The following is a 14,505-nucleotide window of genomic DNA, read 5'->3' on the forward strand; positions in this document are numbered from 1 at the left end:
TTTAGTTTAATACAAATCAATTATGGATGATTTATCGTAATATATTATTTTTCTTTATTTCCAACAAATCAACCTACACATGTATTATGTTATGTAGAGATCTGTACAATTTTTTAACTTTTTCATATTCCTTTAGTGTGAATTATTATATTGCTGTTACCATTTGAGGTGTATACATTTGATCGTCCGAGTAGATTTGGCCGCATTCAAAGTGAGGTGTTAATTGTTTTACCTCGTATGTTGTGTATTACAACCGGAGTGGAATAAAGAATTTATGATTGTTATTGTCCCCATATGCATCATGAGCTTCCAGATAGACAAAATGTTCCCCAATGCATTCTATCAATATGTTATAATTAAGTCTGCTATAATTATCAATATTGCTAGCAGTCTACTATGCAATGGAATGATATATAGCCTATAACAAGCCGATCGAAGAATTGCCAGAGTAGAAACTATCATTACAAAGTACACAAATCGATTAGGATCAGCAACTGTTAATGTGGATGAAATTTATTTTTACTTTTTTTATATGGGTCCGTAATATTCAACGCATAGTTGATTAATTGCCGTATGAAGCCCGTTTACAGCTTTATTAAAGAAATAAAAACATGATCCTTATCATGAGGGAAAGTCGTCTCGATGGCGTTATTAATCTGTCTGAAGTATTAAGAAAACTTCACGGAAATTAGACGATTTAAAGTTTCCAACAGTCTTTTGTACTTGTGCTTATTAAACTTACAGCTTTTAGCTTTTTATTCTTCTCTTTATTATAACTGTTGTTATATTTTCGTACGTTAGAATTAAAAATGGTATACCCCTGGCCCCATCCATACGATTCTATTTCTGTCACTTGGATTCCCTCTCTGTATGTCGGATTTGTTCAAAGATGCACATCTTGTTTCCTTGCATTCCTCAGAATACCAAGTTATATACTTTGCTTGGTAAAATTTTACTTCGAGAGGGAACAATGACTAAAATCTGGGCCGTCCACTTCGCTAACGTTATCAATGTATATGCAGACCTGCTCTTCAAATACATCTGTCAGTATAAGTAAAACACACCATTTCACTTTTTCTCTCATATAAACATGTGCATGGCAAATACGATGAGTGGTTTAAGTTTTGACAACTTAAAAAGCAAATGATTATTTATTGTTCATGTGTAAAGTCAACCAACAGAAAGTAAGTATTAAACATTGATACACAATAAGTTTCTTTTATTACATATCAAATTTAATCTTGCATGGCTGATCTATATAGATGTTCAATATCCCTTATCACACACCCGGTCTATAACTATTTTAACAATTTGAAATATTCAATAAATGTCCACTTATACAATATCGGGAAGGATTTATTGCTTCACATTTGAAACTATTCAAGAATGTTAACAGAAGTTAGTAATTTCAAGAAATGCAGTCATAGTCTCCTGAAAATGTTCGCGTTGTCGTTGGGGATAACGGGTGAGCACCGTAAAGTTGTAACGAGGAGTTTATTAGCATTTCACGGTATCTACCACTGAGAAATTAGAGTTAGCTGAGGTTGACAACAATATTTTGGACAGAATGTTTACGATGAGTTCTTATATGAAGCTGGCGTGCAAAGTTACACCAGACATGACAAAGAGGGAGAGAAAAAGTCCCTTGCCGCTGAGGTCTTGTATTTAAATTTGAAAAAATCCAGACACTGTAATAAAGACTTAGCGAATCATGACAAGATTCGGAGAAAACATTACCTCTGTTTAATTAGACACTAGAATGTACTGAAATGGAATAATACAAACTTCTGAACTGTGCACCCGTTGATCTCGTTCCTAGCTACAGCATGGATGGCACAAGAGACATCCCACAATGTAAATCCAAATTAACCAAATCAACAAATAACCACTTAAGTTTCAGATGTTCAAAATATGGGAAATTGCTTGGTTTTTAAATATTTTTTTTCAAGATACAAGTTTGTCTATTATTAATTTAGAAATCAAATTCTTTTAGTAAATCTGAGCATAAAAATGCGTCATAAAGGTACACGTATCACAGAGGGAAGTAGTTGTTTTGAGTATGAAGCAAATTTAGAAGAATTACATCTTGTTACAATATTGTTGAGATTTTTTCGAAACTCGGACACAAAAAAGAGAATTGAACGTTTGTTTGCATTTAAAATTCTTAAGACTGTTAAAAAAACTAAAAAATAGAACAATATTGTCTAGAGTTTTCTTTTTCCAAATGATTATTAAGAATCTAGTCAGTATGTTAGAACGATACCAACTTGTCATTTTATTAAAAAATATATGCTTGAACTATAAACTTTAAGTTCAACGCATCAATAATTTATTGTGATAAAAACATAAAAAATAGAGATTTTGAAAGTATTTTAAATTAATGAACTTTCTGTATAAAACTGAACATATTTATTTACTGTTATTCTGTGAAATCATACCTGAAATTTGCTTTTTACGTAACAATGGACCTACTGTTCGGTAGTAGATTTTGTCAGAGGGTGGCGAACTTAGAACTTTTTTGGTCATAATGGGATACGTTTTCGCTTATTAACATCGTATGGTACATACACTGGGTGTCTATATAATGGGAGTAACATTATCTTGCAGATATAAACTACGACATCGGTGCATTCATCTAACGCATCACAATCAATATGTTTTGCCTGTGTCAACTTCGAGTAATAAATACATTCTAAATCTGGTCGATTACATCACTAAGTGGACTGATGCGTATGTCAAACAAAATATGACTATTATATCACTCCAGCCACATTCAGAGTAAACGAGGAATATTGAGTATGAGGTTTTTCAGGTTATATGCAGCTTATTATGTATAAAAAGACACGTAGGACGTACAAGAAATCACAATCGGAAAGAATAGTGGTGAGGTGCAATGCGCAATCCATATTCGTAAAAGATTAGGACATGACTGGGATACACATACGGCATTTCTCTTCATGGAATACAGGTCTCCGGTGCACGAGAGCACGTGTTTCTTGGAAGAGAGGTACATGGACCAAGTCAAATGTATGAGAATAAGGCGGTGGAAGAGGATGTGCATAACGATGCGCCGATAAATGTGAAGTTAGATGTGTCAGATTTTATTTATTGTTAGAGACGTCATTTTGACCTATATTCAGCTGCTATAGTCTTAAAGCATTCACAAATCAATCGTTGGACATACGTAGTCATTTGGATTTATGCTGCACTGATTGAAAATTTAGACAGTATTTTGGGTTAAGGGAACAAAACGGTCTAAATTTAGTTAGTACATGTGATACTATGTGAGATAATTGTCTCTGTTTTTGCTCGTCTGTCTGTGTCGACCAGTGATTATCATAGATGAGGACTGACCGGTTTTCTGATTGGTGCAGAACTATTCTACTTTTGTCTGTTTTTACCTTCCTTGTTTTGTGTTGTCTTAGGTAAACGGAATAAATTTATCCTCTGTTATTTATTAAGGTAACGTTACAACATTTAACAGATATTTCTTTTAAACTTACCAATTATGCATCCCAACTAAGCCCTAGTGTCAGTACCATTATCCGGTGATCTCATCTTCCGGCCACATCCACCCATGTGCATCTCAAACTGCATGAAGTAGTCATCTGGTAGGTACCGATCAACTGTTACAAAATATGAGTTGTTTATCCAATCCATCATAAATTCGCTTTGTTTTCGGTCTGTGGAACGTACAGTTTGGTTCCCAGTATAGAAGACGATGTAGCTGTTTGGATTTGCATCACAGTTTGAAAACTCAAAATCGATGCCATTTGCTCGATAGCCTTGTGTTGTATTGGATCTAGCTGTCGAAATTGGTAAGAAGCCAAGGTAGAAATAAGGTATTATATCGGTCTCTGGAGTACTGAAGTTCGTATGATTGTTGAGAAAGAATGTCAGGTTGTGATCCCTGCTGTATCTGGAATGCTGTGCCAGTATCACCTCTTTCTGTTTGCCATCACTTTTCAGACGAACCACGATTTCATCTTTAGAAATACAGACATTGTCGAGAGATTTCAGTTTCTGGAGAGCTTTCTTGGACATAAATCTAACTCTACGCCCAGAAGCATCACAATCATCCAGTATGTTTTGCCAGTTGAGTCTGGTGAGGAGTGGAATATTGCATGTCACTAAAATTAAAAAAAATATACTCGACGACTAACAGCCTTTAAAACAACCGTAATAAAAGGACATCAAATTTAAAGAATCGATTGTTCCCTGTTTTTATTGAGTAGACCTCACTACAAAGACGTTTCTGGACTTAAAACGACATTTCTTTCATCCAAGACCCGAGTTTAGTTAAATTAATGCTTCAAAGCCATGTCAGTTCCTAAGGGTGCTTAATTCCGTTTTATAAGGAAATTGCCGTCGTTATGAACTGTCGTCTTCAGACAACGCAGCTGTGTGAATTTCTAGAAGAGCGTTCATGTTATAATAATATATGTATGTTTATTTTCCAAGACTGAAGTTATATTTCCATAACTGTCCTAGTTAAAATTTATATCACGGTTGATACCTTTATTGGATATCGATATCAGTTAAAAATTATATCACGATTTATATGTTTTATATTGGATATGATTATCAGTTTCTTACTATTACTTTTAATTACTTTTAATACTTCGGACTGGCGTCATAGATCCGAAAAGTGAATGACCATTCAGTCTTTTTATTCCACGAATGTAGCAAAGAATAAGTACGTCAGCAAAATATATCATTATCTAAAGGTTTAAATGCAACTGAAAGAATAAACAAATAAATATAATATTTTGAACAAGGAGGTAAATGGGATTAATGCCCATTATTTACCAACATATAAATGCAAAAACGAATGAGAAAAAGACGATAACAGATAATCAATAAGGTTAAAAAAAAGACGAAACATAAATTTTACTTATTTAGCATTGCAAGCAGATCTTTTAATTCAGGGAGTGATTTATACTTGTTTGTAGTAAAACACAGTAATATCGCTTCCTAGTCTTTAGTATGGAATCTTGTGTTTTAATCGATCAAGCAATAAAATAAGTATCGTCCTACTCAGTCGTCCTCGGGCACATGCTTACAAGATATTAATGTCTCCCTAAATAGAGGACAGGGAAAAGTACATGTTTTAATCTGTTATATCTGGCATTTGTCATATTGTTATGTGTATTTCATACAGCTTAATGTGCAGAACACTAAATAGTTGATTAGTGTTATCTGCGACAAGTCTCATGCTAAATATTATTTAACTGTTTTACTTAAAGATACACGTGTCATCAGTAGATTTGAAACATTCTCACTGGGTACTATCACTTGTCTACATCTATTGTTCTCGTTATATATACAGTTGAAACATTATTGGTTGCGAGTGTCTGCTCATTGCTAAAATTTGCACAATGGCTTTCAACAAGTGTCAATATTAACGTTAAGGATGACGTCACAGACTACAGAAGACTGGCATTGTTAACCCGGATTCAACAACATGATCTGGAATGCATTGGTTTGCATACGTGACAACACCCAATCTTATCTTGTATTTTGTCTCATATGGACGTGCATCACCACTCTACCGTTACGAATTAGACTGGACGGGCCAATATGCGGTTGTTGAAGCGTTGAATGCATTCGCGAGAAGCAAAGCTTCCTCAAACCCAAATCAGGAAACACTAATTATTTTACATTAGTGTGTTTGTGTGTGTGTGTGTGTGTGTGTGTGTGTGTGTGTATACACTATACAAATGTATATTAATATTTACGACGCTACTCAACGAGACGCGGCTCCGATGCGGATCTGAGCAGGTTTGCCACTACAGAGGATTTGCATGAGTTAAACTATCTTCTTGTCGCTGATGTTGACCCGAATGATCTTATGATTTTTGAAGATCGGACTGAACAACGCAAAAATTCTAATATGGACGCACAAAACCTGGCTGTGTAAGAGAAGTCAGGGGAATCAAAGATGAAATCCGGCTGATGTGATGACTGCGGAATTTGCCGACAAAGTGTTGGATCAGCTGACCAGTGAGGATAACATTAACATTGTTTTTTCTTTCTCCAACTGTTGATGCCTATCTGCGTGCAAATCTTGTATACGCTGAGATACAATCTTGCTAATTGTGATCTAAATAAGCAGTTTGGACCAATCTAATGTACTAGTAACAGCTCGAAGCCAGCTTGAGCCACTCTAATGTACCAATAACAACTCGTATCCATCTTGGAAGCATTGCATTATCACGTTAAACCAACAGATTTTTGACCTCACCGCCAGGTGTAAAAGCACTTAGGGATTGTTGCTACAAAGAGGAAGTAGAATTTTGCTGACTTCACCCGGTTAGATTTTCCAACGAATATGTTTCGCCAACAATAATCCAACAAAGACAAAAAGATCTGGACTGTACTTCGTGCTCAAAATGTTTCGAGAATGTGGTACAAGGATAACAAACATTATTATAATCTCTTTATCAATTTAATCATTGTCGTCGTTATCATTTTCAATAGTAATAATAATAATAATAATAATAATAATAATAATAATAATAATAATAATAAATATTATTCTTATTCTTATATTATTGTGGTTATTATTATTGCTGTTGTTTGTTCTTGCAAAAGTCATTCATTTTGAGCAATTAAATGTGGTCGAGTTCTGGAAAAAGATATTTGCATGCTACCTATGTATCTGGGCATTTTTGAAGATCGTATTAATGATAGTGCAATCGAACATTCTCGACCTTGTTCTTAAGAAATCAGTGCCTCAGTGTTTCACAGAGGCAGCTATTTTAAATTTCTATTTCTAGGACCAACATATCACGGGCTGAGCTTACGTGCCTACAAAGAACATTCCTATGTTCATGATAACAAAATTATTGATATAACAAAAGCAATGTTGGCAATCTATCTTCAGTTGAAAATGTAATTTTTGGCTTGAATATATGCTCTTCTGTCCATCTATGTGAAAAAATAATTTTTAGTCAACTACTATTTTATTATTCAGGAACTTTGTGTTATACATTGTTTATCCTAAGCTCAAGAAAAAAAATGGAAAGAAGTCAATCCATAGTGTACATTCGAAATTTCGTTTTTTAACTTAACATATATAGAGGCCCGAGGTTACCCCAATTGAGTGCAAAAAGGAGACACGTATTGACGTAAAACGTGTTATCCTGGTGTTAAAAATTCAAGAGAAATCGAATTGACTAGGAATTCATAATACATTGATTCTTATTTCTAACTCAATGAATTTTGTAATTCAGCTTGCGAAAATACACACTTTAAACTTATTAGCTAAAACTGATGCCGATTTGAAATGTCGTACCTGGAACTTCACAAGCTGAAACATTCCTGTAAAGATCAAATTTGCAAAGGGAACCTGTGAGACAGTCGGCTGATCGACATGGGTCGGGAAAACCCTGAAACGATATATATATATATATATATATATATATATATATATATATATATATATATATATATATAAGCAAGTTTGCTTTAATTTCGATGCTGTTGATGAGCGTCATATGTATAGAGATTTATCATATGCAATACAAAATAAACCATTATAAAATGTCATATGAAAATACTGTTTACGTGTGAAACAACTCGAATATGCAACCTTATGTTGTATTGTTTCCTGAACTTAAGGTACTTTGAACGTTTTTTTAGAGCATTACATTATTATTATTATTATTATTATTATTATTATTTGCATCTGTCCTGGATATTTTATATTGTAAACTATAGGATTTTTACAATCCCTAACCGATCTCTGTAATTTACAGATTTCAGTTTGATTTTGAAGCCATTTATGTGATGTCAGTCCTTTAACTTTCTAACTAACTCCATGACTGGAAAGTCTGTACATCGCTGATTCTTACGAGACAATGTATGATTTGATCATCCAGTCCAGTGACTAATACACTGAGTCGCAATGTCAATACGTGGCCGACATACTTCCTTCTATATATATATATATATATATATATATATATATATATATATATAATTCAAACAACAACATTAGAAGGGGTTGCCATTATGGATAGACCACATATTTAATATGCAAACTTTCTGTAATTCCATTGAAAGGTATCCTACTGTCTATTTATTGATTTTGTATAATGGGAATCTGATGGAAAACAATTATTCTACAACAGCCATATTGCAAGGAAGTAAGAAAGGTTGCTAGTCCATATCTATGATGTCACTATGTACTTTGTTGATAATATTTCATTTTACAAGAGCCATTTCACTATGGAAAATCTGACCACTTGTCACCTTCAGTTTTTGTAACCTTTGCTGCATGGAGTTGCTTTACTTGCCTTGATCGGTAGCTTGGTTATTTACCGATAGGTCAAGGCAACATCAGGCTTTATCTTGCTCATTTAGTTTCCTTTCAACGGTTTTCTACTGATGTCTTCGATATTATCGATATAAGTGCAAAAGAGAAGAAAACAATTTTTTGAAGAAGGCGACGCATTGGTTTCACGCATTTCCGCATGAAAGGCGGCAAAATATCAACTTGTTCATAGGGAAGTTTCCCCTGCTTCCCCTGCAATCTTAACGGTAACAGGCGCACTGGTATCAACGACTTGGACTAGAATGGGACGGATAAAATCCAGACTAAAAAAGATGATAGGAAAATAGCATATACTATGGAACAAAATGTCTTATTCTACTACAAGAGTGTGTTGTATTTTACAACGATGATGTGCTATGTTTTAAAACGATGAATTAGTTGCATTTAGCGACATGATGGGAAAACAAAACAAAACGGAACAAAACAGAAGGAAACAATCCAGAATAAAACAGAACAACACATTAACACATAGCTATACCATAGAAATTAGAAAGATAAAAGCAAACAGAAAGATTTACACATTAATTCTATACAGAAAAACACAACAACACGTGTACAGAATTATACTGATATATACCACCATGTCGGTCAGTTCTGCACGTCGGGTAATTCTGCGCAACGATACGTCATTTCTGTAAACTTTAGATCACGTGCTATTCTGGGTCAAAAATCCATTTTGTGTCAAGAAAAAACGATCGTACTTTAATTAAAAACAGTAATATTCATAAAGTGTACAAAAATATCCCCCAGTTCGACTCGAAAGACATATGAAAATATGATTTCTAAATGTCAACATGAAGACCCACTCCATGACCTTCTTAAACCTGTAACCCAGAAAATCATATTTACTATGTACCTTTTAGAATCATACAAATAAATAATTATATCAAAGATGGAAATGTGTACCTTAAAATATTCTGCATCTTAATCCAAGTTTCCAGTTTTGCAAGAAGTTGTTCCCACACGCACAATATCGTCTGCTACCCAAGTTGTCAACTTACCGCTAGAACGGCGTTCTCAAGTTTTTCCCTGGCATATAGTCAGTTTCTTAATTCTTTAGTAATTCTTCTCCATAAACAAGACGTTGTAAATACATTACATCCTATGCATTGTTGCTTCCCTTCCACATAATAGCTTATTTTTTATGTTGAACTTTACTAATCGTTTTACAAGATTGGTTTAGTTTGCTTACTATCTCTTGCCTTTTATTGGCATTGTTACGCTGAATTTTGTAAAACTAGCTATAAATCTGTCCTAATTACTCGACTGCAATGCTGGCAGAAACAGTCGAAAGTAATGTATTTCATTTTTATAGCCCGAAGGATAAACATTACATCTTTTCAAGACTGTGCGCAGAATAGGCGGACATATCGCGAGTCATGAAAACACAGGGGTGGTATCCTGTGTGTCAGAAATTAATATTATTTTGAACAAAATTATCTGGTGAAAATTGCCTCTTTTCAAATAGTAAGCAATGCAGTATTGCGGTATTTTATTTTCGTCAATCCGTCTAATTCGGTAAGCGTTTTGCTTCAATGCTGGAGACGGAAACCTTAGGTTCGCAGAAATGCCCGAGAGCATTATATATATATACATATATGTGTGTGTGTGTGTGTGTGTGTGTGTGTGTGTGTGTTGGAAAGATCGCATTACTACTTGAATCTGACTTAATACAATGTATTCATCTATGTCTCGTCCTATTCTCCGTGCATTCAGATCTGCATAAAGAGCTAGATGCTAAAAAAAAACGTTAAGAGAATATTGCCTTTTACTATTTACAATCCAGTGCAATTGTTAACAAAATAGGCATGGATAAACGCTGGTGTCTCAATGTGTGTACGATACTAATCAAACAATTTAATCTAAAGGACCGAACAATATATATCTTGATGCCACAGAAACAAGCAATAACAATTAATACATTATTTATGACACCATAATATATTTTCTTCCACCAATTTTACAGAAAAATTAAACATCCCTGAATTGATAATTTCACGTTGCATTACATTTTGCTTGCAAATAGATACGATCTTTTGACTGTAAAAACGTCCTTCCATAAATCCATATGCGCTAGCTGGTTGGGATGGAATGATTACGAAAGAGTCCTCGATATAGAGTAATTATATTATTCGTATGCATTATATATATATATATATATATATATATATATATATATATATATATATATATATATATATATATATATATATATATATATATATATATATATATATATATGTATATATATATATATATATATATATGTATATATATATGTATATATATATGTATATATATATATATATATATATATATATATATATATATATATATATATATATATATGTATATATATGTATATATGTATATATATATGTATATATATATATATATATATATATATATATATATATATATATATATATATATATATATATATATATATATATATATATATATATATATATATATATATATATATATATATATATATATATATATATATATATATATATATATATATATATATATATATATATATATAACACCGGTCCTAACACTAGCCTCTTAATGTTGAGCCCCAAGCGAGGCAACTGTTACTACCATTTTATAAGTATTTGGTATGACTCGGCCGCGGTGTGTGTGTGTGTGTGTGAGAGAGAGAGAGAGAGAGAGAGAGAGAGAGAGAGAGAGTTGTTATATTCCAAAATTACAAGACACGAGAGATCAGTTGTCCGAAATTTATTAAGAACATTTTTGTTTCTTAACTAGGAAGAAACAAATACAATAAATGTTTAGTTATTAGTTTGTGGCTTGGGCGACCCATCAAACAACCACCCCATCCCTTCCAAACAGAATACTTTTTATTTTAATCCATCCACAAGAAGTTTTACAAGGATGGAATTCATGAGTCGTAATACTATGCATGTTTAGCAAAGAGTTAAGAATAAACAAAGGACTGTTATAACGCTTGTCTGATCGAATAAATATGGGCTAATAGAAAATCTGACCAAAAAGACATGATACATTATAGTCTCTTCACGTTAGTAGAGTTATTAAATTAGAAGTCCTACATTTACAGACATCATGTTGTAATGTTTGCAATACCTAAGCGTTAGTCAGGCCTTGTAGATAACTAATAGGTTATTATTAATTAAATTAATTAATTCAATCTACCGTTTAAGATTTAGAAAACACAAACTGGACCATTTCACTTTTAACAAAACTACATTATAAATTGATCTCACCTCCGTCCAATGGTCTCGTGCACTGGACACTTCTCCATGGCAGACTTCATTTGGGATATCAGTGGTGATATTTTTGCTGCTTTTCAAGCATCTGAAAAGAGCCCTTGAATACTGGATAGAGCAGCAATCTTTTGTTATTAAGCAGTTTTCCACGCAGTCCAAGAGGGACATTCCATACGCCTCTCCAATTATGTCGCCAGAGACACATCTGTCATGATATAACTTCTTTATGCCATTTCGGTTGATATTGCCATTGCAAGAAGAAGTGGCGCAACAGATAGTGACCAAATTTGAAAGTAAGGTTAAATATCCTTGAAAATTGAACATCACGCCAAAGTAAAAGTTTCAGCTCACTCCTATGCTTGATTTCACTGGATAGGTATTCGCTTCATGTCTGGACTCACATAATGAATAATGTGTTATTAATGATAATTGTTGACAGGCGCATAACGGATATTGCTGTTTTAGGGATAAATGCAACATAAGTTAAAAACGATCCATGGAAGAGCTCTAACGTTGTATTTGTTCAACAGATAATGCATTATTCAGTAACAAAGAAAACATAGTAACTTATTGAATTGGGGTAGCGAAAAGCAAATCCTATCATCACTGCCTGGAATTAATGCTAGGGGGATAATTTGGTTGCTTAAAGTGCAGGACAAGTTGTTTTTGTTGCTGAATATGTTATTTAACTTGTTATAGAATAACGATGATTGCTACTGTAATGTTTTAAAAGGTGTATACAGAGCATCCAGAAGAGTAAAGGGAGCGTAACCCATGTAAGAATATAAACCATTAAAGGTCCCAAAACACTGAGTATCTAACTAAATGATTGTTTGTTTAAATCCTGGTCAATATTGAATTACTTCGCGCTTCTTTATTTGTTTGTTTCATTATGTGAGACATCACGTTCACAGAAGGCACAGGTATAAGATGTGTGCCTAGCATACAATCTCGGCGGTGGATATGCTATACACAGGATCGGTCGTCATGACCTTAAGAAAATCATCAGGATCCTTCTTTTCTACATAATTTTACCCCGTAGTTTCTATTTGTCCTCTGCCTTTTCTTGTGGCAACAAAAATATACAGTCACCATAAACAACATAGTCCAACTCCACAATTGAATTATTTTAATGTACAGTTGGAAATTTACCAAAACACTTGAATCTGTGCCCTAAACTTGCTCTACTGAAATCAACAGTTCCATCACCTTTAAATAGTGTCATAATGATCAAACTGAACTAATTCATATAAATTCTATTGTTTTTCGATTTAAATTTGTCGTCATCAGGTAGAAGTATCTTTAATTCTGACAACATTATTCAGGTCTGGAAATAAGGTGAAACTTTTTGTATTGATGTGACTAATGAAGGTGCGTTATTGTCCATCAGATCCCACATCCAGATGCTGCCATCCACATTTTATCTGATGCTTAGTCTTATCTGATAAGGTTTCAATTGTTCAGTCTACAATTGTTTATGGTTTATAAGTGAAAAAGTTAGTTTTAATATGTTAGTTCATTAACTCTTTAAATATTTTGCGAGAACAAGCTACAATGTAATTAGCATGACCCGCAGAAAAGGGGTCAGCTTTTTCACTGGCTAATTTGACTCGTGTGTCTTTTTATTTTAAAGAAATATGTGAGAGATTTATAACTCTAGTGTATTTTCAGTAGTTATCAAAATTACATTGCGGGAAATTAGAACTTTTGTAAATCTCAAAATGCATTTACGCACATGCCAAAAAATCTTAATATGTTAATGTTGATTTGACTGTGGTTCATAGTAGAAACTGACGCCACAGACTCGATGACATATAGTAATGCAGAAAAGAGACTAGCATGAACGCTGCAAAAGAAAAAGCGTCTTTGGACGGTCTGACTAAAATTTACCATCATTCATAGTTCCAGAGACATCGTCATATGACACGAGCGAAAATTTCCAAGGCTCGTATTTTCATGGATTTTTGCCCGTATCTAGCTACGACATTCCAGAGAGAGAGAGAGAGAGAGAGAGAGAGAGAGAGAGAGAGAAAGATGGGTGGGTGGGTGGCACTATTTGGACATTTTTATATTAAATACTTAAAAAACGATTTTTAGAACATTATAATAGGCTTAAAAAACAATAACAACAAAGCATTTAAAACCCTACATTATGTGTGCCTCGTAACCGTCAAATTTAACATATAGGCCTAGTCGACTGGCTACTGCAACTGTGTATAATTGATATTATGAACACTGTAGACAGATCCGAAGGAAAAGGTAAACATACCGTTACGACGAACCAGATTATTGTAGGTTACTTGGTACAAGTTCATTTTTAATGTTTTCGTCCTGCGCAATATGTTTTTCTCTCTCACTCCAGATTTTAAAGATTTGAAGATTTTATACAGTTTATTGCTATAAGCCTGTAGATATTTAATCATCAATGATCATGTCCATTTGCTATATACCTTGATTTCTTTCATAGGAATCCGGAATGACTGTGTAGATACATGAGAATTAATTACTAGGTTATCATGCGAGTGTTTCTGCTACATACGAGTGCATATACCACTGATTGAGTAACATAATTTTTGGTGATCTGTGCTTAGTCGTGAGGTAATATGGGCTCGTGTGTGCAGGCAAGGCGATGGGTGCCTTTTACCCGCGGACCTGGGTTCGAATCTCCGTAGAGTACGAATTAAAAATTATCTATCCTGTATGATAGCATTATTTGTATTAAAATATTAATTCTGTCAACTATTATCAAGCATTCTTTTCAGGAATCCAGGGATAGCACTTTCCGTTATTTCTGGTGTATGTTTATAATTATATAATTCATTCAAGAAAATGACAAACTAAAAGTGCAGAACTATTTCTCACTAGCCTGAGCGCTTTTAACTCTGAATCTTTTGCAAAGGCAAGTACAACAAT

At 33.6% G+C, this 14,505-nt stretch overlaps 1 protein-coding gene across 1 annotated transcript; it reads right to left on the reverse strand.

Annotated features, from left to right (window-relative positions):
• Positions 1-3,509: 3,509 nt before the first annotated feature.
• Positions 3,510-7,370, reverse strand: LOC149796977 (uncharacterized). Its single transcript, XM_089960315.1, has 2 exons — positions 7,298-7,370; positions 3,510-4,130 (listed from the first exon to the last, which is right to left on the reverse strand). Exon 2 carries the CDS (start codon positions 4,042-4,044, stop codon positions 3,520-3,522), a length of 525 nt encoding a protein of 174 aa, XP_089816441.1. The 5' UTR covers positions 4,045-4,130; positions 7,298-7,370; the 3' UTR covers positions 3,510-3,519.
• Between the last annotated feature and the right edge of the window lie 7,135 nt (positions 7,371-14,505).

The sequence above is a fragment of the Sinohyriopsis cumingii genome, chromosome 6 (genome assembly GCF_028554795.1).
Source record: "Sinohyriopsis cumingii isolate HCF-2022 chromosome 6, ASM2855479v2, whole genome shotgun sequence".
Lineage (NCBI taxonomy): Eukaryota > Metazoa > Mollusca > Bivalvia > Unionida > Unionidae > Sinohyriopsis > Sinohyriopsis cumingii.

What these genes read in the sequence shown, in the direction of transcription:
- LOC149796977 (XM_089960315.1), bottom strand. Translation starts at nt 4,044, where the DNA reads ATGTCCAAGAAAGCTCTCCAGAAACTGAAATCTCTCGACAATGTCTGT.